Source organism: Myxine glutinosa, chromosome 6 (assembly GCF_964187855.1).
Source record: "Myxine glutinosa chromosome 6, kmMyxGlut1.1, whole genome shotgun sequence".
In the NCBI taxonomy this organism is placed as follows: Eukaryota; Metazoa; Chordata; class Myxini; order Myxiniformes; family Myxinidae; genus Myxine; species Myxine glutinosa.
Window position 1 is genome coordinate 154,387,451 of NC_136266.1, and position 25,229 is coordinate 154,412,679.

Genomic DNA, 25,229 nt, shown 5'->3' on the forward strand with positions numbered 1-25,229 from the left:
TGACTGGTTGAGAAGAGTGATGGAAATGAATGTAGAAGGAAGTAGACGGGGAAGACCGAGAAAGACTTGGCTAAAGATGGTGGAAGAAGAAATGCGGGCAAGGGGGTTAACAGGGGGAGATGCAGAAAATAGGGCAAAATGGAGAAGATTGTCATGGGGACCGCAAGGCTAACCCCCGCTCTAGCAGGGAAAATAGCCTTAAAATGCATGTTGTTGTTGTATTGTTGTTGTGTTCACTCCACAAAGACTTGTTCTGAGATATGTGGTTGGTCCAGATCATTGTGATATAGCATTTGTGCACATATATGAACAGTCTCTGTCAGCAAGACATTCGGGAACAAACTTTGTACGAGTATATCAAAGGAGGCGATTATGTTGTCCGCACTTGTTGGTGTTGCAGCACAAATTGCTTCTGCAAGTGTGAAAGAATCTTTCACCACCGAATGTGACAGTGAATCCAATACTGGTTGCAGGACCTCTCCCAACCACTTGGTAAGTTAATATTGTGCCGAACCAACCATGGATAATATCGGTTTTTGGTGGGACATTTTCTTTGTGGGTCTTGGGCAAGCCGTACATTCTCGGACTTTGGGCTCCAACAGGTTTGATTATGTTGTGTAACTCCTTTGATAGTTCACCGCGCGCGCTTGTGGAGCTGTAATAGCCATTTGGTAACCTGACTTTCTCACAGTGACGCACGATCGTGTATGGCTGCACTTCCCAGTTGTTGAAATTTCGTTTCATCTTTAAGGATATTCATCATTTGGTGTATGTAATCAATCTTATTCAAGATTACAACTCTGGTGCCTTTATCAGGTTTATAAATGTGAATGTCACCATTCCTCCTCAATTCTTGAATTGCCAGAAATGGTGAGTCCTCGGCTGTGGGGGAACCCCATCCCTCCTCCCTCCAAGGTGTTGGTGCAAATGGTGAGTCATGTTATTTTAAAGTTCTGCAATACCAAATATCTGGTAATTTACTCTGTTCAACCTAACCACATCAACCTAATTTGCAAGGGTCGCACAGTCGTTGAAACTCCTTGAAATTCCTGGAAAAAAAAAAGAAGAAGCATTTTCCAGTAATGGAAAATCCTGGAAAACTTTTCAAACTCCTGGAAAATCGAGAAAATTGCACAAATATAAATAACCTGCCAGGCCCCCATTGGTCGGAATTGTTAATTCCACTGGTCTCTTAAAGAGAATATTACCAATTGTAACCTCCTCTGGAAATTTCCATTAAAGCTGCACCAAAATGGGTTTTCAGTCCTGGACTTCAGAGATAATCCTAATCCCCCATCAATGGATTGATCGCATTGTGCAAATTTAGCTGCTAAATTATTCCTGAGTTAATCCCCTCTAATGTTCTTTATTTTATCTGCCCCTAATTGTGTTCATGGCCTCTGGCATTTATCCATTCAGACCAAAAACATTTGAGGACCCCTGCTAGGACATTACGCAATTTCAACTTTACACATGTAATTGTAATTCAGCAGTGCTGCTGCAACAGGTGGTAGCTGAGACACATGTAGTGCACACCGTACAATACTGTACTGTACCTATCTCTGCATCAATACTGCGTTGTAATCAATTCCTTTGTTTTTGGTTATCATTTCCCTTGGTGATTTTTAACCATAGCTCCCGAGAGGAAAACTTTTGCTATAGGTGAACTAAGTGCAAAAAGTAAAGGAAAGTGATGTTTTTGACACAGAAAGTGAAGGTTTTGTATAAGCTTGGTCGAGGTGAGAGTGCATGGTGTCACTGGGCAGACACGAGAGTGCATTGTGTCACCCCCTTCAAATCCCCCTTTTCCCTGCCCAGTGAATTTGGATAAATGGGTTTGGGGTTGGTTAGTATTACAAATGCTGAATAGACTGATAGTTTGAATTGATGGCATGTGGATAACGCCCTGGCATGACTGGCCAAATGGCTTCCTCTTGTGTCCAAGCTTCTTGCATTTCCTTGTACCTGAAGTATTTTTGGAAGAGTTATTGCACACAAGGGAACCCATTCCATCCAAACCTTTCCTAATTTTCCTTGTGTACACCTAAAACACTGGCTTTTATTGTTACTTTTGGTTAGATTATGTTATACCTTTTGCTATAACTCCTTATTTGTCTTGCTGTTTGTATTATTGTGGAAATGTCTCCTGTGGTTTTCTTTTTAATATTTGTGCAATTATTATTGTTTGTTTGCAGAACTTCCCCCATTTCTTACTCCATTTTACACATATGTTCACAGTCACACTCACTTTTTACGGCGTAGCCCATAGGGCAAAGCCGTCTAGAACAGTGTTTGTCTGTCCGTATGTCTCCTCAAACGTATACTAATCAAAGCTGAGGGTCTGGTCACTTGACAGGGTGATGTGATTACGTCTGATGTCATTACGGCGGTACGACGGCTGACTCCGCACACTGCCATTTTAATTCCAATTTTGTTAAGGCCGAACATATCGTCGAACCTGTCATATATCACAATCGCCATGCTCTACCGTTACGTTTTTCATTCAGTCTGAATCACAAACAAACCAATTGTTAAAATATCCATCAAATATCGAAAGCATAGGTTTTCATTGTTTTACGGGTCTTTCATAGGTTATAGGTTATGTAGGTTACGGGTCTTCCAACAATACGGTACGTATAGGCCTTAGGCTTCATGCCTCAACTTCGGACCGCTACAGACAAATTAACCCCAGGTTTTTTAATACAGTAGTGTATCATTTCAGTAGTATTGTTTTTGTAATAATTATAATAATATAGTAAATATAACCATAACACTTTAATCCCAATGGCGTGAAAGGAAAGTTAATGGATTGAAGCGGTGTATGGTTCATGAATCAATGATAAGCGGTGTAAGCATGGAAGTAAGGAATTAGCCTCGGTTTTTTAAAATAGTAATATATTGTTACGGACGCGGTTAAAGGATGTTATTTTACCGAGCGGTGGTATTACCGCGACCGAACAGTTATTCCCCGACTAGAACCCGATTCCACCCAAACGTTGGCCGTATCGCACCGCGGCTGCTCAATATGGAAAACTCTAAAGCGACCGAATACAAAGAGGAAGAAGACGTACAGAAGAGTAATTGGATTTATTATTTACACATATAAGCAGGAAGAAAGCAATCACGTTTATTTACAGAAGATATTAGATACACAGTGCAACGCTAGCTTACCTACAGTCTTAATTAACCCAGGGACAGAACAAACAAGGACAGACTCACGCGGGGAATGATGATAGGACTGGCGGGAGATGGATGGCTGGCGGGATAGGGAGGTCCAACTGGTCCTGCAATCGATCGACTCGTTGGGCAGCCGCCGCTCCTTCGCGGCCCTGCTCCAAACTGCCGTCCAGGCCTCACGCTGCTGTGGCTGCAGTTTCGGTGGCTCCAGCTGCAGTAAGTGCAGTTTCGGTGGCTCGAGCTGCAGTAAATGCAGTTTCGGTGGCTCGAGCTTCAGTAAGTGCAGTTTCGGTGGCTCGAGCTGCAGTAAATGCAGTTTCGGTGGCTCGAGCTGCAGTAAATGCAGTTTCGGTGGCTCGAGCTGCAGCTCAACTCTGGACTCCTCTCGGACTCGACTCAAAGCGCCTCTCTTGGACTCAACCGCTTGGACTTCCTCTCGTCTCTCTGTAAAAGCTCATCTCCCTTCTGCCTTGGGAACGCCCTGCCTGCGGGTTATATAGGCCCCACCCCTCAACCTTCGCGAACCTCCTCAATGTTTCTCTCCACACCCTCTCCAAGTCCAACCCCTTGTTCGTGGTTGGTTGAGTGGGGCTGACTCACTCCTCCCCTCTATGATGAGGTGGGGACCTGCCTTTCTTCCCCAACCCTGCCTCGTGGCCAATGGTGGATGAAGAGAAAACCGCCCAAAATGCAGTTGGCAATTGACGAAAAGGGGGAATGGAAGTTTTGGGAGTGGGAATGAAGGGAATCTATCTCTTTCACTGGTGCAATGGAGTATTTCAATTAATGGGAGACACAGCCTTACCCTAAAACACATAATAAGATATAACTATTGAACAGGGGTATTCTATGATTGGCTGTGGTGTGGATGCTTTATGGACTAATTATGGGACGCCCTTTGACCTTTACACAGCTCCGGAGGCAGGAGGCACAGAATAATAATAACAATAATCCACACAGTCAAAAAAAATACAGTCCTCATATCCGCAACACTGCACCCTCCTCCTCTTAGGCACGACCCGGGCCTACAACTTTTATTTAGTGTGACACGTAGGTGTAGTTCCCTCTACTTTTAACCTGACCCTGAGTGCGACAGTTTTTAAAACATAAATAAATGTGTCCCGCTGCTCCATTGCACCCTGCCTAACAGACTTACGCCCACAGTTAACCGAATTGCGGAATGGTCTTCAAACTACACACTGACGGTGGGGAGCATTATTTACAATGACTCTGCTTTTATTTACAAAACTAACCCAGGACCTGTAATTGTTCTTTCTGGGGGGGGAGACAGTCTGCTCTGCATCAATGCACCATGAAAGCACCCAAAAACGCACCAATACACCCCCAAGCACCAATCGGTGCAGTCACCACAGTTCATCAGTGTTCAATGCATGTTCAATAATAAAAACAAATCAACAACCCCTAACCCTGCAGGTGGTCTCTTGCTCTTCGGCTCCCTCTGCTGGCTATTATTATCTCTTCCAGTTGTTGTCATTTTTCTTTGCTTTCTTACTGGCGGCCTATTTGCAATAAAGTGTGCCCAATGTGTCCTTTTTATTTTATTTTATTTATGGCCCACAGGGCCGACTAGTGTGGTTCACCTGTGGGGCATCGGTGCCCTGTGGCCAAGGTCCGCCAGCAAGATTTCGGGCCCTCATGGCCGGTTCCAGCAGAGGGGCCATGCCCCAACCCATGGGGTCCATACGTGGTGCTCGGCCACAGGCATGTGGTCCATAATGTGGTGCATCGATGCAGACAGCTGGTTCTGAGAGTTCCGGGCGCACAATGGCCGACTCACACACGCTCCCCTCGGCGCCCAATGGCGCACAGGTCATGTGGGAGACAAAAGAGACAAATGAGCGAGGGGTAAGGTCACAAGGGTACACATCAATAAGGCAATGCAAGGCGAAATGCGTACGGAGGGCGAAGTGAGAAAGCTCGTCCCTACCGTACGTCACCCCCCTGTCACCTACACTACCCTTGCCCTTACCCCATATGTACAAAATCTACACATTACCAATTCGTCACTACCATCACGTCTTCCCCATATTTCTCCAATACCAAATTCGTCACCACAATCCCTCTAGCCAAAATTTGCCATCACCCAATTCGTCATCAATCCTCATAAGGAGGAAGAGATGGAACATCAAGCACAATGTCACACCCACGTCATGATGCGTCTCACAATCCAAAACATTTGCACATTAAAAAATAATGAAAACATGGCATGGTGTGGAGTACCTGTCACCTCAGGTGAGTGGATGCAGATGGTGCGAGGAGACTTCATCCTAACTACTTTCTAAATGACTTTAACACTCTTTACTCTACCCGGGGTCTTTCCCTGCCAATCCATTGGCCATCTTACACTATGGGTTCTAAAAACCAATTCCCATTGACCAAACTGTGGTGCTTCTCAATTTGGGGTCTCACTCCCCCGATTCATCTCCCGGTGCCCTTGCACAATTTCTGGGCTGCGACGTGTAGCTCTCCCAGCAGGTCTACCCACCTGCACACCTCCACCACTGCAGTTGCCACCCGAGCTTACCTAGCTCCTCACCCTAACCTAACTAACTGGGGAAGGCCCCTCCTGGCTCTGTCACCCCTTGGTGCCCTCTGGCACTGGGCTACCCGGGTCCGTCCTCCGGATCCTCAGGCCCCATCCACAACAACTCTACCGGCTCCCAGAGCCCACCTGCGGCCTCACCTGGCCGACATCCTCACAGTGGTGGAGTGCCCAAACCAACTACACACACTAACAGGCTACATGCCCAGCCATTTCCACAACACTAATGCACCCATCCGAACATCATTCTTTCACCCCGCACCACAGATGCCAATATCCAACCACAATTTACCTATACCCGCTACCTAACATTTACACTACCCGCCCCGGGTATTCGTGATGGGGGTCCACTCTTCCCCCATTCACACCTTCGCACCATCCACTCCACTCCACACTTTCCACCATACTCACTCCACGACCATCCATTCCAATACTCCAGATATTCCACACTACCATCTATTCCATACAACCATTCTCCATACACCTGTTGGTGCACACCTGTGCACTCACACCTGGTGCCACCTGCACCCTCCTTCCTTCCTGGACCATTTGGTCAACACCACACACAATCACCACTACTCCCTCTTACACTGCTCCATCCACCTGTTCAGTTGCACACCTGTGCAATCACAATACTACTCACAATCACAATCATTTACTCATACCCTGCTCAATACACTTTCGATCCTCACACACACGGCATCATCTGAACTACCTGTTGCCCTGCTAACTTAGTGCTCCCCGTCTTCCCTTTAAACTAAGCACATACCACGTCATTATCATCCACACTAATCTACCTGCGTCCCCACTACAGGTGTCATTGTCACTAACTAACCTTAACGTTACCTAATGTCATCTTCTAGGTCCCTACACACGATATCCTAACCCACCCGGGCTAGTTTTCTCTGCCATCAACCCCATAAACTAGTGCTCCTTTGCCCCCCCTCTGATTGTGAGAGATGGCAAGGTTGCCATCCCACCACATCGGGGAGGTCCCACTATCAACTTTGCTCACCCAAATTCCAACCAATCAAAAAAGTTTCTATCCCAAAATTTCGAATCCAAAAACTATCAGTATCATCATCATCACAGTCCGCTATATCCTAGCCTCGGTGCGTCATGACATCATTAAACTCGGCTTTGTACAGCCGAGCAATGAATTCGGGTGGTTTGGTCGCCTGCAGGTTGAATCCGTCCGGCTTTCGGTTCAAGGGAGGTGGTTTGGTTGGGCCGAGATTCCACGCACCATCTCGGCGCGGCACCTTGCGGTCCCGGGCCCGATGGCTCAATCTCCCTCGGTCGGAACCCCGTCCCCACGAGGGGGCACCGTGCCGCTTCCTCCCACTCGCCCTTGAACCGGACCGGTCGCCTGGCCCGACAAGGCCCGGACTCGACCATGCGGGGCGGGGCCAAGCCCGAATCGGCAACGACGCTTCGAAGAGAAACGACGCAGCTTCGATCGGCGCCGGGCCTCGCATCCAACAAAGGGCTCCTCGCACCGAGTGCTCGCATCGGCTATCCGTCGCTCTAACCGCTAACCCGGTTACCGTCGATGCTTCACCGGCATGCTCACACGCATACGCTACCCCTTTCACCCTCACAAAACCCGGCATTCCAACGCCGTCCGTACATTCCACCAACGTACTCCCTGTTACACACCACACCTCTCGCGCACACTCGCTGTTCGCACACTCCCTTAACACACCTCGCGCACCGTCTTGCGCACTCTCCCTTGGTACGTACTCCGTACCACTCACCATGGGCGTGCACTCTTGCATCCACCCGCTAACGCGCTCACATTGGCTCTCCCACACTCGCGCTACCACCAACTCAGGTGTGCTTCCTCGCACACCCTCCACCATTCCAAGCGTGCATTCTTGCACCCGCTCCACCACCAACTCACTCTCTGGGTCACTCTCACCCTCGCACGTACACTCCGTACACCCCGACGTGCATTCTTGCTCGCACTCGGTTTCACTCCCACACTTTATAACACACCCACTCGCCGACGCACACTTTTTCCTCACACGCGTGCCATTTTTACTCACACGGGACCCTTCACCAACGCCCGGGTGCCATATCGATCCCAATCGCGCGACAATTCTTTTGTCGCTAAACATCCTTTTACAAAATCTCCCCGCACAATACACAGCACGTCTCACCTTCGGGGTTCTTCTTCCTCCCTGCACCAAAACCTGCAAACTTCCATTCGGGTTAAGCACAGCATCGTGATGTGAGCAGGGACTTTGCACATTTTCCATTTCTCCCTGCAATTCCCGGGCTACCTCCGTCATCTCTTCAATTTTAATTCCCAGCACTGCTTTGTCTTTGTTCCCCTCGACGACCGTTGGCTTTAATAAAATTCCCTCTACCTCATCGGTCGCCGGCTTTTCCAAACCCCGTGTCGCGATTTCTACCCCCGTCATTGTACCCGTGCTTTCCTCAACTTCGTTCAACCAGCGCTTCTCGACCCGCGTTACCTCCTCGTGCACCCCTGGGACCCTTTCGCCCACCATGCGATCCATGGTCTCCCCACATTTTTGCATGCGGTCACCCATTCTGTCCCCAATCTTGCCGATTCACTCCATATCGGCCCTCATTCCGTTCGTTATTGCTTCAATTTGGTTTCCCAACCGCTCACTGTTAGCCCTCATTTGCTCACTCTGAGCATCCATCCGGTTCCCCATTTGTCCCATTCGCTCACCATGAGCATCCATTTTTGCTTCTAGCCTGTCCATAAGGGCCCTCATTTGTATCATCATAAAAAGGTCCGAATCCACCAGCGGCGCTGCTACGGTCGCGGGCGCGGCTAGATTTGGTGCCGCTACACCCACGTGCGCGAGGACGCCATTTTGTGCGTCTGATACTCCCTCAACCACATTGCCAATGTTCTCCTCTACTTCGTCCCTCTGGTCCTGGATTACTCCTAACCCCTCCTCTAGCTCACCCACCGGCATCCGATCGCCTTGACCAGCCATGGCGCGATTTCAAAATTCGGGTTTTTATTTACAACACAAAACAAATTTCCAGCTGCTTGTAATTTTGAGCGCGTTAAGCACGCTTCGGGCCTCGTATCCCACTCCTCGACACCAATTGTTACGGACGCGGTTAAAGGATGTTATTTTACTGAGCGGTGGTATTACCGCGACCGAACAGTTATTCCCCAACTAGAACCCGATTCCACCCAAACGTTGGCCGTATCGCACCGCGGCTGCTCAATATGGAAAACTCTAAAGCGACCGAATACAAAGAGGAAGAAGACGTACAGAAGAGTAATTGGATTTATTATTTACACATATAAGCAGGAAGAAAGCAATCACGTTTATTTACAGAAGATATTAGATACACAGTGCAACGCTAGCTTACCTACAGTCTTAATTAACCCAGGGACAGAACAAACAAGGACAGACTCACGCGGGGAATGATGATAGGACTGGCGGGAGATGGATGGCTGGCGGGATAGGGAGGTCCAACTAGTCCTGCAATCGATCGACTCGTTGGGCAGCCGCCGCTCCTTCGCGGCCCTGCTCCAAACTGCCGTCCAGGCCTCACGCTGCTGTGGCTGCAGTTTCGGTGGCTCCAGCTGCAGTAAGTGCAGTTTCGGTGGCTCGAGCTGCAGTAAATGCAGTTTCGGTGGCTCGAGCTGCAGTAAGTGCAGTTTCGGTGGCTCGAGCTGCAGTAAATGCAGTTTCGGTGGCTCGAGCTGCAGTAAATGCAGTTTCGGTGGCTCGAGCTGCAGCTCAACTCTGGACTCCTCTCGGACTCAACTCAAAGCGCCTCTCTTGGACTCAACCGCTTGGACTTCCTCTCGTCTCTCTGTAAAAGCTCATCTCCCTTCTGCCTTGGGAACGCCCTGCCTGCGGGTTATATAGGCCCCACCCCTCAACCTTCGCGAACCTCCTCGATGTTTCTCTCCACACCCTCTCCAAGTCCAACCCCTTGTTCGTGGTTGGTTGAGTGGGGCTGACTCACTCCTCCCCTCTATGACGAGGTGGGGACCCGCCTTTCTTCCCCAACCCTGCCTCGTGGCCAATGGTGGATGAAGAGAAAACCGCCCAAAATGCAGTTGGCAATTGACGAAAAGGGGGAATGGAAGTTTTGGGAGTGGGAATGAAGGGAATCTATCTCTTTCACTGGTGCAATGGAGTATTTCAATTAATGGGAGACACAGCCTTACCCTAAAACACATAATAAGATATAACTATTGAACAGGGGTATTCTATGATTGGCTGTGGTGTGGATGCTTTATGGACTAATTATGGGACGCCCTTTGACCTTTACACAGCTCCGGAGGCAGGAGGCGCAGAATAATAATAACAATAATCCACACAATCAAAAAAAATACAGTCCTCATATCCGCAACAATATTTTTCGTAATAATGATAACGTAACGTTAACATTATATTTAATGTAATCGTAACATTAATCCCTTCGTAGTGACTGTAAAATTACTAGAGGTTAAAATATATCTTCTATATATTAAAGCAGCGGCATTTTTGTGTCACGCTATGTCATTGCGTCTATCTTCAACTAAAGTATCAAACAAGCCCGGCTACGCTGCTGTTAGACTTTCAGTCTTTTCTTTTTTTCTACCATTGTTTTATCCCTTTTCCCAGACTGTCTCTCACCATGCCTCAACTTTCCAGAGCTGACAGAGACTGAGGGGGGGAAATGGGGAGAGGATTCACATGGATGGGAAGTTGTCAACAACATCGGGAAGTTGGAAAATGAACGCTTGTCTGTTTTTCTCCACAAGAGACATGGACAGCGAGCACTTGATGCATTACAACTCTTCATCAGGCAAGATTCAATATGTTCTGCCACCCCCCCCCCCCCTCCCTTTCTTCTCTGATTTTTTTTTTTGACAAATTGAAATGAATGCAATAACTATGTGGCAGAGGATGGAGATGATGAAGTTTAAAGTTGAGCAGTGGGAAACAGGAAGACATTAAATAAATACTGAACAGGTTCTCACAAGGCAAAATAGCTTACAGAAAGAAATGTGGGTGGAAAGGATGCAGTGGCGATGGATGAGGGACGATGGATGAGGGACGGCTCGTTAGCAGGGATTTTCAAAGATTGCATGTTGGGATTTGCAATGCCATGACATAGAAATGAGTAGTCAATCTGAATAGTCAATGCAATAGCAGGATTCGATGCAAATTCTGATGCAACCTCTGAGTAGTCAATGCAATAGCAGGATTTTTATGCCTCCACCCCTGAAGGTGGCCGGAGGCATTATGTTTTGGGGTTGTCCGTCTATCCATCCGTTCGTACAGGCTAAACCTCGTTTTTCTCAGTCACCACATGTCCGATTGAGACAAAACTTTCAGGGTAGGAGTGACACCCATGCAGAATGTATTAATCATAATTATGACGTCATAGGTCACGTGGTATGGCAGCCATCCTGGAATGAACGCAAATAATTTAAAAAATATTTCTCAGAAACAGCTGAATGGAAAAATTTGAAACTTGGCACATTGTCAAGTACTCCCAATGGGGAACAAAAGCATGATAATGATTACATCATAGGTGAAGTGTTATACCAGCCAAAAATGTTTTAATCGAATTCCTTATCCGGAAAATCTGAAATTGCATGCACATGACCCATTGCTATTGAAATATTAAATTTTTGTTAAGGCCACACCATAACACATGGTGTGGCAGCCATATAAGGATTGAAGGAAAATATTAAATAATTTTATCTCTGAAACCACATACCCTATTGATGTGAAATTTTACAAATATCATCTAACACCATTGTTGCATATAGTTTGAAAATGATGACATCGTAGGTCATGTGGTTTGGGTTCCTTCTTAGATAGGAAAACGGACCTTATCCGATCAACACGAAACTTCACAAACGTGATCCCCTATCCATACATATGCAGAGTGTACATTTTAAGGTCATACGCCACGTGGTTTGGCAGCCACATTAGCTTGACAGCCGATATCTTTTTTTTTTTTTTTTTTTCTGAAACTGTGTCACCGATCGATGTGAAACTTATCATGGCTGGTGAAAATGTGATACTTGAAAACAGCTGAAGGGATTTAAATCCAACTTGTTTATTTTTAGTACAGTGAACGAGGACATCTACCCATTTTGGGACTATGCGGCGGAGGCATATTGGCAACACAGTCGCATTGCTCCAGTTTTTTTTTATATACATGGGGTAAAGCTTGTAATAGAGCTGACATATACACACACACACACACACACACACACACAAATATACTGATGAGATGAACACTTAACACAGCCACTGAGCTTGGTGGAAGTGCCGTCACTACCATCACTTCCCGGGATAGTCTGGGTACCAATGACGTTATAACAATGGCACCACTTTTCTCACAGTACTCAGTGGGGCATTTCCTCCTCCCCATGGATGCCAAAGTCTTTGGTATGACTTTAACCGGTCCAAACCGGATGGGCGTTTTTTGGGAGACACCATTTCCATACTGGGTGGCCGTTGGCTCACTACGGGAGCTCATCCGCCCTTTGCCAGGTGTTGTTTTTGGTCCTAGCAGGGTGTCACTGTCACCCTCTCCACTAGCAAAGCCAGTGGGGGGGTGTCAGTTTAGTCTCCGACAACCGGACCATGCGGCAGGTAGCATTGGGTTACATGTTACCAGTGGCAGTCCCAAAATACTGACCTGACATCAAAGAAACAAAATGTCGGATTCTGGTCAATTTCTCATCAATCCTGGTCAATTTGGCTGACAAAGAGAAACAAAAGTTTAAATATTTGTTGGAATTATTATTATTGTTATTATTATTATTATTATTATTATTATTGTATTATTATTTGTACATGGCAAGGTATTGTGTAGCTCAATATGCCAGTTGATAAAAAGGAAATACCCTGTTGATGCACAATAATTAAAGGAAAAGTGATACGATGCCATTTGGAAACCACTCCAAAGTCGAGCAAGCAGGTGCACACTACCACAAACATTGCAAATACAGCCGTGGCCAAAAATATTGGCACCCTTGCACTTTTTTCAAATAACTCACAATTTTCTCTAAAAATAAGTTGAAATTGACAAAACTATTTGGTCTCCACAATTCTTTATTTCAGTTAATATTACAGAACCTTTGTTTTTGATTCAGATCTTAACAAATCCTTTTCAATCAGAAAATAAAAAGAAATGGCATTGACAAAATTAATGACACCCTCGACTTAATATTTGATAGCACGGCCTTTGGACAAAATAACTTCAGTCAAGCGCTTCCTGTATCCATGAATGAGCTTCCTACACCTCTCTACTGACAGTTTGGCCCACTCTTCTTGTTCAAACTGCTCAATTTCTCCCAGATTTGAAGGATGCCTTCTCCCCAACTACTGTTTTCAGATCTCCCCACAGGTGTTCCATGGGATTTAGATCTGGACTCATTGCTGGCCACTTCAGAAGTCCAGCGTTTTGTCTTGAACCATTCCTGGGTGCTTTTTGAAGTGTGTTTGGGGTCATTGTCTTGCTGCAAGATCCATGCCCTTCAACGGAGACCCAGCTTTCTGACACGAGGTTGAACATTGCACTCCAAAATGCCTTGGTAATCTCATGATTTCATGATGCCATGCACACATTCAAGGTACTCGGTGCCGGAGGTAGCACAGCAACCCCAAAACATCACTGAACCTGCTCCATGTTTGACTGTCGGGAAGGTGTTCTTTTCTTTGAAGGCTTCATTTTGTTTTCTGTAAACATAGAGATGATGTGCTTTGCCAAAAAGCTCTAATTTGGTCTCACCTGTCCACAGGACATTCTCCCAGAAGAATTTTGGCTTGTTCATGTGTGTTTTGGCAAACGTCAGTTGGCCTTTCTTATGTCTCAGCAGTGGGGTCCTCCATAGAACCCCTTTTCATTGAGTTGGTGATGGATGGTGCGAGTTGAAACTGTCGCACCTTGTGTCTGAAGGTCAGCTTGAATCTGTTTGGCAGTTGATCGAGGTGCTTTCTCCACCATTCGAACAATCAAATGCAAAATTCAAATGGAATTGAAATTAAAATGAAATGAAAAATTCGAAATTCGAATGAATGAATTTGAATGCAAAAAAAATCCTTCGCTGCAATCTTCGATCAAGCTTTCTCTTGTTGTCACGTCCAAAGCCGTTGGCTCCAGTGCCATGGGCTTTAAACTTCCTAATAACATTGCGTATGGTGGCCGCAGGAACATCAAGGTCTCTGGAGATGGACTTGTAGCCTTGAGATTGTCCATGCTTGGCTACAATCTTGTGTCTGACCTCCTCAGACAATTCTCTGGTTTTCTTCCTTTTCTCCATGCTCATTGCGGTACACACAGTAACACAAAACAGCAGAAGGACTGCTTTTCTCTATTCAAACTGGTTGAATGAGTGATTTTTATATTGTAGGCACCTGAAACTCTCCACAGGTGAGTTCAATTCCAAAGTAAAGGAGAATCACCTGCTTGAAATCTAATTATTTCTAACAACTTATAAAAGGTGCCAATAATAGTCGGGGCTATTTTAGGATTTCTGTGTGCAATAAGCTACGGTTTAGTAGTTTTTTCATCTTTTTTTGTTTTGTTCCACTGCAAACTAAAGAAATACAAAATGTGGATACCAAAAGATGTTTTAATTTCAACAATGTTCTGGAAGAAATGGTGCATTATTTGAAAAAAGTGCAAGGGTGCCAATCTTTTTGGCGACGACTGTGCATCAATGTGAACATCAGTAAAATTGCTACTTTATGAACACAAATAAACAATAATGTTCTTGAAATCAAATGTACAGTATGGAGAGGTGACGTAAATTCAGTCAAGAGGTATTGATGGTTGACTTCGAGTATTTAAAGCACATCAATACTGTACGTTAAAATCATAAATGAAACATTGGAACATTGTACTTCCTCCAAGGTGTTAATTAAAGAATCAAAAAATTAAAATGTCAATGGATTTCCTTTCTACCAAGAATTGAGGAGAAGATGGTGTTGTAAATGAAGCTATGGATAGACCAGAGGGAGCAAGACCAGAAAGGAGACGGTAGAGGACTGAGATGCCACTGTGCTGACCAAATTATAGGACCACGGATTCAAGTTCAGCACCGGAGATTCCAATTATCTTAGGCATTGGTTTCCATGGCGTAAAGCTGAATAAGATATCAGGCAGGCGAGAGAGCCTAAAGGAACAACCTAATAACGTAATTAAACAATTATTGTACACCGCTCTTCCCCAAGTGCTTCATCGCAGCATGGCCGGGTGCCGGAGGCGCCCCGGCAATGTCGTGCACATATTTATTTGGCAAGGGGACAATGTATTTTGAATGTAACTCTACTTGTCTGATTTATTTTTCCTGCAGTGAGTCTGTCGAAGTTAAACTCCTTGGGTTTGACATCAACAACTTAGACAGAAAGAAGTGGATGGCAGAAGAGCTTGCAAAGGTGTGTGTGTGTGTGTGTGTGTGTGTGTGTGTGTGTGTGTGTGTGTTTGTGTGTGTGTGTGTGTGTGTGTGTGTGTGTGTGTGTGTGTTTGTTTTGGTTTCATCCAATTTAATGCAATCCATCACACGTACATGGGTCATGATTTGCATATACACATGCACGATTATGGTTTGAACACATGTTTTGCATGACATCATATGCTGTGTAGTATGTGCACACATATAGTGCATTCGATTTTGTGCTATGTATTGTATGCACACATGTTATTATACATTATAACTCGTATACATATTATACACATATTTTATTGTATACACACGAATGTGTGACGTGTTGTACAATAGCATATGTGTACACACATGTGTTGTGCGTGACATATTACAAACACACACACACACACACACACACACACACACACACAATGGGTCCAGACTTCTGAGACACCCATGTATAAAATAGATAATAATAATAATAATAATGCATAACGAAGAAGAAGAATCTTCATGGTAACTGCTTTCCTTGCATCTGTTGTGTTTTCAATATCTCAATGCTCAAGCAGAAAATATTTGAAGTGGAACATTTCATTTCTCCAGACGTTCAGTTTCCACTTTATTTGTCAGTCTTCACGTTTTTTCTGATCTTCTTACTTTGTTGATTATAATGCCCTTTCTTCACTCTCTCTTTATATTCTCTTCTACCTGTTCCCCAGACTGGATGTTGTGAGCTGCAAACAGGAAATGCAGGTTTTGCTCTAAGGTTGGCTGAAAAACTGGCACGCCTTGGTCACTCTGTGTCTCTTTGGCCTTCAAAGCCACATCGTTCACAGCAATTAATCTCTCCATCAACTTTAACAACTCCTCAATACCACAGTTTTCCAACAATTTCTTCAGTGTCTGAAACACCAAACTTTCAAACAACCCCTCATCGCCCAAGCTCTTCAACTGCTCCGTTGGCTCCCAAGGTGTCTCGCTCTGCCATAGAAGCTGGAATGAAGGCTAAGTTGGAAGTTCAATGGGCTGTTTGTCAGAAGAGAAACATGAAGATAGCAAGGTGAGAGAAGGTGATGGAGAAGAAGTCTATTGCAAACAGGTTGCAATACTTTTGGTAAAGGAACTCTGTTGAGGTTTACAGTTGAAATAAAGTTGAATATCAGACGTTGTGAAATGAACATCATTTCCAGCGATCCTTATCTAATATATAAAGAATAAAGTTTGTTTATGCATCCAGACCCTGCAGGAATCAGTGCAACAAAACCTTACATGGCCTTCTCTTTCATCCAGAGGAAGGCCGAGGGCTATGTTTGGAGAAATTTTTTTTAGAAATAAATAAAAATCACATAATTGGCCTTCAGGCCTCGATAGGTTCTTGTGGTTATTCACGGCCTGCATTTCTTTTTCGCCCCGGTAGCAATCGAGTAATATTTTTGTGAAGATAGTATGTTGAGGGTGTATATTGTGATTTGTTGTCAACAACACAAATATAATTATTATAGTGTTTACACCAGTGATGCAGGACTCGAGTCCACTTTTTGGAGGACTTGGACTCGGACTCTGAATGCCAAGAACTCGAATTCGGCCCGATTCCGGCTCGTGTCTGGCAAAATTTAGTGTACAGTAAAACTTTTAGGGTACAGTCAAAATACAAGGTTTACAGTAAAACCTTTAGTGTACAGCAGCAAGAACCCGCGCGTACAGTAACCAGGCCTAATTGGTTTCCTGCCAAAAAGTTCACACCGTGCAACCATGAAGCAGGTTTGAAGGATTAACGGACAGAATTCATCAATCTTGTAGAGGAAAATGATAACTCCGACCGATGCTCCAAATTTTCGGAGATATTAAACGCGAACGTCGAAGGCCTACCTTTGTGTAATGGCGCGTGATCCAAAACACATTCTTTTCTTTCAAATAGCACTCTTAATGATTCGCTGAATCACTTTAAACCTCAGCACTAAATGACTTTACTTTAAATGCTATCAATGCTTTAGTTTTAATTGCTACACAAAAATAACATACATTTTCCATTTATAAATAAGAATGAGGTTTTTGAGTGTACAAAGAAACTGGGAACGAGTCATCTATTTATACACTGCCTTCAGCAATCTTTCTTAAACTATGTTGGAAAAAAAAACATGTTTAATAAATATATTAACATACTTTACATCATTGTACTTGTAAACATGTAAAAAGATGATTACTTGGACATCCATGACACCAAGTTAGGTGTTAATTTACATGTTTTGAAAGACCAATTAAAAATAAGCAATGATATCTCACTCCTGAATAGCTACGGTGATGCCTTCCATATATATCTCCGTTATTATTTGAGCTAGAACCTCGACATTTGGTATGCTTAAGTCAAATGTTACCCTGAGGACAGTGGTAAAATCTGAGCACCATAGCATGTCGGGAATCGAAACTACAGCGTTTTCCGTGCTGTTAGGTTTACGATTATGGATTTTCATATTCGATTTTTTTTTTAGAAAAGAAAATCATATCCCTGTGTGAAGGGGGTTGCTGTGAGTCTAGAAAGTGGTCGGAATGTCAAATCTGACCAAACCTGAAGGAATTAGAGCAAAAATAAGGGTTACGGTTAGGGTTATTAGTTATTTTGTTGTTTTTTGTAACAAATCATGATTTGATTTTTAGATTTCGATTTTTTAGTTTAGCTTTTTTAAAGATTCTTCACTATCGACTAATAGAGCCAAAAATGATAAATAACATGATATTTTATAGAAGTTGTGGATGACTTACGACAAAACTTGGTGGATGAGTTAGGTAAATGACAAGAACAAGGCGATTCGATTTTGGTTAAGTTCTGCATCCAGGTATGATCTATCCAGGTATAATCTTGGGATGCAAAACGTAAACTGTTCAACCTAGTGAAGGTGTGCTGTATACCGAGTGCCATTCTAATTAATTTATGTAATTTCTCAACCTCTGCAATCTTCTTTGTGTTGTTAGCACATCCTCTAGTTATTTTAATCTACTTCAATTGGGGTTCGTTTTCTTTTTCTTTTTAATTTCCTCCCAAGTGACTCCAAGAGATTTTATGTGAGTGCTGACGTGTCTGACTCACTTGCCACACATCTGATGCAGATGCTCACAAGCCTACTTTCTTCTCCACATGCAAAACGTCTCTGGGAACCTGCATTTCACATGGTAAGATGGGGGAGCAGGACATTCTGCTTCCTTCGTCACTTTATTTGCTACATGTGGCAACAAAATTCTGGTAAAAATTAATTATCACAACATATACTACAGTTTCATATTTACTTTCTGAGCAAAATTGCTTGTCAAAAATAAAAATTGTCAGCAAACGTAATATTGCATCAGCACTTTTCTTTAAAATCATTTAAAGTATATACTGTATTAGCCAACAGCATAAATGTTTATTATGACATTAATAAACATATTATGACATATTATGACATGAGTAACACTCATGAGTAATTTTATACTTCTTGCCGAGTGATATCGCTGCCATTAAATGGAAGTAATGAGTGCTGCTCATTTTGCTATTTAGCATTGAGGTTGGAGGTTATAGGGTTAGGGTATGATGGACCATGAAAATGTATCAAAATACACTATCAGTGCATAGATGCCTCATTATACTCAATATATAGAATTTCACTGTAATGTGACATATAAATTGGGGAACCAATATGTTGGGTTAATTAAATTTGCTTTGAATATGTAAATTATGAAAAGAAAATGGGCAAATTTGATTGGTCGAGACAGCAAACCATTTTGCTTAAGTACTGTTAAACTGAATATTTATGGAAGTGCAAACAAGGCAATTTCTGTTCAACAGTGTTCAAATATATAATTCAATTGAAATAAAATAAAAGTATTAACGGCTGTAGAAAGAAAACAAACAAACCAATGAATCAGATGTTTACCACCGTTGATGCACCCTCTTTTACACCACCTTATTTAACACGTTACATTAGTTATTCGTGCCTGGTGTTTTTGTCCTTTATGGCATCCCTAAAAACAGTAAGTTTCCTGTTTGGAATGATTTTTCGGTCATCTCGTCTCGATTCTCGAAGAGATGACATGAAGTGGGTCGTGATGTCCGGATGTTTGTCCACGTGTCCAGTTGTCCATCCGTTAACTTTTTGCTATTTCAATTTTGCTCCTCCTCCGTTATCACCTGGCTGATTGTCCTGAAACCTGACGCATGACTACAAAAGAGTGGCCCGCACAATCACCCAGGCTTCGATTTCGACTATTTGGGGTCATGGGAGTTATCGGGGGGCCCCTTGTCCAGGGTAACAGATCCCCACTGCCTTGTGAGGGAATCCTCTTTAGGCTAAGGCTATGAGATGAGACAGACACTCAGATATCAAACCACACCTGTAAGTCAGTCTGGGCAGTGCTACATTGTGGATAGATGTGCCCATGAAAGTCAGTGGTGGTACCAATTTAAGCATCACTGCGCAGAATCTGCAGACAGCTGTGTCCACTTTGGACTTGATTGAAGGGCAGCCATCATCATATTGACGACCTGGCCAGTCTGCTATGCCTATGTGCATCAGACCTCACATTGCATTCACTGCATGTGCCGCAAATAATGCTCATAGAAATAGAAAGTGGAAAAGGGATAGCACACACGTCTATCACTTTAATCACTTCTCTGTGCAGGTTTTCCCTTCATTGGCCCCAGCTCACATGCTCACCACCCATTTTTCTGCGGCGAGGGAGGGGTGATGTTGGGGATAGGCAGGGGATGCTGCTGGGAGTCCCTAGTCATGAGTCCACATGTATGGCGGTTCAAGTGTGATGGTCGTTTCGTGAAGAAAAACCTGCGAACGTCCATCTCCATGAGGACCAGTCTATACCTGCGATGCTTGTGGCAGATGCTGTGGATCCTGCACTGGACTATACAGCCATCGCACAGTGCTTAGTGAGCACGCCAACAAAGGGAAGAAGAGATTGGTTGAAAGTGACGACTCGCACGATCATCATCACAATTTATTGACAGTCATTATTTGCAAATTTTTTTACGGAAACAATTTATTTGCTGCTAACAACCTAGTGTTGCTAACAACGCACACTTATTCGCCAAAAAACAATGTTAATTTGTTTTAGGTTCCCAGGGATCAGACGATATATCGTTGTTATTTTCTTTCAAGTTGCAAAATGCAATGCTCATCGCGTCAGGAATAATACACCGCCGTAAAGGCCTAGTCAAGCACTTTACATAACACCATCTTACTACACCAACACCTTACTCACTCTGTCATCTCGACACCGAGCATCTGGCATTCAGCCCACAAAATTCGATAGAGTTAAATATATGGGTTATGTTGTTCAACTGCCATCAGCAAAGCGACGGGCAGGTTGAGTGCTAGTCACTGAGATGATGTGCACGTCTGTTGAGGCCTAAGAGCTAGACATATTGCCGTAATGACGCCCCAGACATAACACCGTAATTATGTCCCGGCGCAAAGAGTATGACCGACACAGGGATGGATGGATGGACTGAGAAATCCGGCTACTTTAATATATAAATGAAAAAGTCTCAGTGTCGTGTTTTGTTTTTAATACAAAGTCAAAGCTTGTGGAGGAGCTCGAACATAGAACGGATCAGGATGTAACAGAAACAAGTCAGGAGACGACGATGGTTCACGAGCGAGCGGTATTCAATGACAAAGGACGGACTATAACCGAAACAGGCCCGGACTGGGGGATTGGGGGCCCACGTGGCAGGTGTCGGCCCCCGACATGCGGTGTACATGCCTATTTACAAAGGGCCCCAATGCGCTGCATGCGCAGGCCTTCAAGAGCCAGCTGTATGTAATTGTGTGTGGTGCTGGCCTGAAATGTCAAAACGAAGGTTACTGACGTTGAAATGAGATAGAAAATAATGTATAATCAGTTACGAGGTTAGTTAGCTACACAATACCGAAAATTCGGTTTGATTCCGACAACTTTGAAAATTTGACCTTTGTGACCTTCAAAGGTCGAAGATTCTGAAATTTGTTGGAAAACTTGTATTTCATGATGTATGTGATAATATAAGATCATGTACGACATTTCACCCTATCATGAAGCGTACAATGTAATAAAACCATCAAAAATCGACTTTTCTAAATTTCGTGACCTTGTGACCTTGACCTTGGGGCGAAAATGAAAAATCGAGCTAGGTGGGGCTAGACACATGACATTGGCCTAACTAAATACCGAAACCCCTGTCAGATTCCACCAACTCCCTCGGAGAATATGTAGCTTGAACTCGATTACCCCCTAAAAAGACATCTTTTTCGGGCGCCGCTCCGCCCACAATGGGCGCAATACGCCCACAAGTTTCATCAAGATCGGATGATATCATCGGGTAGTTATGCTGCGGACAGACAGACAGACAGACACACACCCATGACGAATATAGTGGTCACTCTGTTTGATAACTCGTGAACCAAAAAAAGGAAGAGCATAAGGTGGGGGAGGTGGAGGGAACACACCAAAAGCATCGGAAGGACAAAATAGAGGCAGATTTGGACAAATAATGGATGTGGGGAAGAATGAAGGCTACAAGTGGACGCATGGGGTGGACAAGAAGCAAACTCTCAGGAAGGAAAATCTGGAAACCCAGAAAGAGGTGAGCTTGAGGAGGTTTAAAGGTGGTAGAAAATGTGGTTTTAGATATCTTAGTGTTGCTAAATATCATGCCTTGAAGACCTGGAGGGAATAATTAGATTGAAAAGAATGTGGAAGTTGGTTCCACAGGTGAGAAAAAAGAGGAACGAATGAGTGGAAGTGTTCGTCATGAGCAATGAAATAAAGACTACTTTCCAGTGTTCTTTAAGTCAGATACATCAGTCAAGTCCGGTTTTTTTTTGCCTTTGGATAATATTTGCTGTAATTTGATTTCATTGGTAAAGTACAGTCGGACCCTGCTATTCGCGGTTCCGCTATTCACAGGATCCGTGTATTAGTGGTTGATAAAATGCGACATGTTTCTCTATTCGTGGAAAAGTGTCCTGCGAATTCGCGTTTTTTTTAATTTATATTTGTGGCCATGTTTTGCCAAATCGCGGGGTTTTTTCCCTCTATTTGCGGTCGTGTTCCGCGTATTCGCGATTTTTCAGGGTCACAATTTTTTTTCCCATGAACCGTTAGCTTGACACATTTATAAAACCCATCTTTCACCAGCCATGTATAAAGCAGCTGGACATACGTACGCAAAAATAATCAACGAGACGCAAGCATGACCTGCTTTTACATTCACTGCTATGTGATTTGCGTTTTCATGGCTTTTGCGGCCACGAATTTTAGCTGGACTATAATCGAGAGCTTCACCGGATGTTCCGCCAGCTGAGAAAACAAGTCAACCCCGCGAATTATAGAATGCAAACGCTTCATGAAATCTATTACAATTTGCAATTTATGGTAAAGTATCATCAGAGATCCTACACAATGAAAACACTTTGGGGGATGTTCCATCAGCTGTGTAAAAAAGTCATCTTCCACGAGTTATAGAATGCAAATGCTTCATTAAATCTATTATTGAAATTAGCAGATAGGCTCAATACGGCATCATCCGATAACATCCCCCACAAAGTATGTCCAGGGTATTTACCCCTCCCGCAACTACCCACAATGCTTGCGTTCCTACATATACAGACTGTGTCTTGTGTCTCGATCATCCTTCTCGTCCCATTGCTTTGACCTGCGTTTTTGACTCTCGCTCTGCTCATCGTTCAATCATGGCTCCCAAGTGCAAGACCAGTACCGGAGATGTGTCGACTACCAAGAGGCAGAAGAAAGTGATGAACCTGAGCCAGAAAGTGGAGCTGCTGGACCGGCTTTCAAGAGAGGAGAGAGAGTGGCCTCTGTGGGCAGGCATTACGGTGTCAACGAATCCACCGTCTGCTACATACGGAAGAAGGAGAAGGAGAAGGCGATTTGTGAGAGAGTTTCAGCAAGCGCTGCATTGAGTACGAAGGTGGTCACCCATATCCGGAATGTCCACATGGAAAGGATGGAGAAGACTCAGAATATGTATCGAGGACAACATGCAGACGAGGGACTTCATGCTGAAAACCATGATGCTGAACCGTTCCCTCAACCCGCTCATCGAGGACGAGTTGGAAGCCATTCCAAAGGTTTCCGAGGAGGAGGGGAGCAGTGATGACTAAGAGGTGCCGAAATTCAACCTCACAGTCCAGTTCCTGAGCGAGGTGCTGCAGGACGTTTGGCTGATGGCGGACAGGGTGCAAGACGCTGACCCAGTCGTGGAGAGGTATCTCAAGTTCAAGACGGGCTTGAATGATGTGCTGCTCCCGTCCAAAGAGCTACATCAAAATGTTGGGCAATCTGTCAGACAGCTCCCCATTACCCATTTCTTCAGCCCTGCTCCATCCACCTTCAGACCATCAACACCCTCTCAGCATCCTCACCAGCATTCTCACCAGCGTCCTCACCTTCTCCTACCTCTCCTGGCTTTCCTTTAGTGCACGATTTTGCTGCACCATCATTTGGGTCGCCCTCAAAGTTCGAGGAATTCAGGTGATTTTAATTTATCACCATCATCATCATTTGAAAGTTGCGTGTGTTTGTAAAATAAATCTTTTAACCGGTGCATGATGGTGTTGTGTTTTTTTTCCTTTCATGGTACGGTATGGTTAAGCACCTTTAATAAACTGAGCGCATTCCTTCAATAATTTAGAAATGGTACCTGGTGTTTTTTTGTTGTTTTTTTGTACGCATTATTTTTTGTGAAACTGTAATCGTGTGCATTTGCAGTTGAAAACATTTTAAACTTTAAAAATTTTCCTCTACTGGCAACGGTACTCGCCCTATGGGCGGGGCTTCAATTGGGAAGCCCAAATGAAAAGGCAAAATATCAGAAATTGAAGGCTTTTTTTATTTTAAACGAATCATATAAACATCCGTTGAATCATATACGCAAATCGTCAAAATCTAAACAGTACATGGCGCCCATTTTGAAAAAAGATTGAATTCTGCAAAACGGAAGCGGCCGCTACACGTCTTTCTCAGTCACACGTTTATGTGTGAAGAGTGCGCACCAAATCTGTAACACGGAAGCGGCCGCTACACCTGTTTCTCATTCGCTTTGCACACGCTGCCATGTTACTTCGGAGCCGCACGTTTATATAGGAAGAGTTCGCCAGGAGTCGATCTACTCTCTCCTGGTACGTAGAATAAACAGTATTTGTAGAATTTCAACAAAAGCCACACCACTGTTCATATCGATAAATATTCTTCCATCGTGTTTGGGAAAATTGGAAAACTTGGAAAAATTGGAAAAACAATATCGCCTATTTTACTCTCAGGGGTCCCAGGAATACCCACACAAAATATCGTTGCGATCGGTTGAGCCGTTTTTGCGGTACCTTCGAACGGACAGACGGACATTTGGTGAATTAATGGTAAGATGAATCAGGAACCGCTGGGAACCTGTAACGTATCCCCCTTTTCGCCATTGAAACAATTCCGCGGCATACGTTCGCGGGATTTTCATCGACCTTCGCAGTTTATCGTCGACATTCTCGGGATTTGCCTCACCATTCGCAGATTTTGCTAAGCCATTCGCGGTTTGTTCATCTCTATTCGCGGATTTTCATGACTCGGGAACCTACCCCCCCTTTTTCCATTGAAACAATGCCCCCTATTCGCGGTTTAGCAATTCATGGCATTTTCCAGGAATGTATGCCCTGTGAATAGCGGGGTCCAATGGTATTTAAGCTGGTAGAACAGTTGGTTCACCCATCATGTGATGGGAGATGGATTCCTCCAGGGTTTTTTTTTATTTCTATAAAAATTGAAGGCTTGTGGAAGAGCTAGAAGACAGAATGGATCATAACACAACAGAACAAAAGGAACAGTGGAAAGACTGGGGAAACACCAACAACAGGGTTGGAGGACAAAATTAAGGGGATCATGGATAAATGAGAGATGTGGGAAGGGATGAGGGGTAGAGGAGGATGAAGGAAAGTTCTTATAAAGGAAGAAATGGAAAATTGGAAGGAGGTGGGAGGGGGTGGGGGTTAACAGGGGTAGTAGAAAATATCATGGGTTTGGATCAAAAATGCTTCATCTGAGATGGTTGTGAACAGCAGGCCACAG

General features: G+C 44.1%; 1 protein-coding gene across 1 annotated transcript in view; it reads left to right on the top strand.

Moving 5' to 3' along the window:
• The first annotated feature begins 372 nt into the window (after positions 1-372).
• The window catches only part of LOC144892750 (putative E3 ubiquitin-protein ligase HECTD4), a 48,566-nt gene continuing 23,709 nt past the window's right edge, over positions 373-25,229 (top strand). The window contains exons 1-5 of the mRNA XM_078781094.1: positions 373-492; positions 14,112-14,131; positions 15,057-15,138; positions 15,848-16,188; positions 18,170-18,296. Of these exons, the coding sequence (XP_078637220.1) occupies positions 373-492; positions 14,112-14,131; positions 15,057-15,138; positions 15,848-16,188; positions 18,170-18,296 (690 nt within the window). The remainder of the gene's footprint in view (positions 493-14,111; positions 14,132-15,056; positions 15,139-15,847; positions 16,189-18,169; positions 18,297-25,229) is intronic.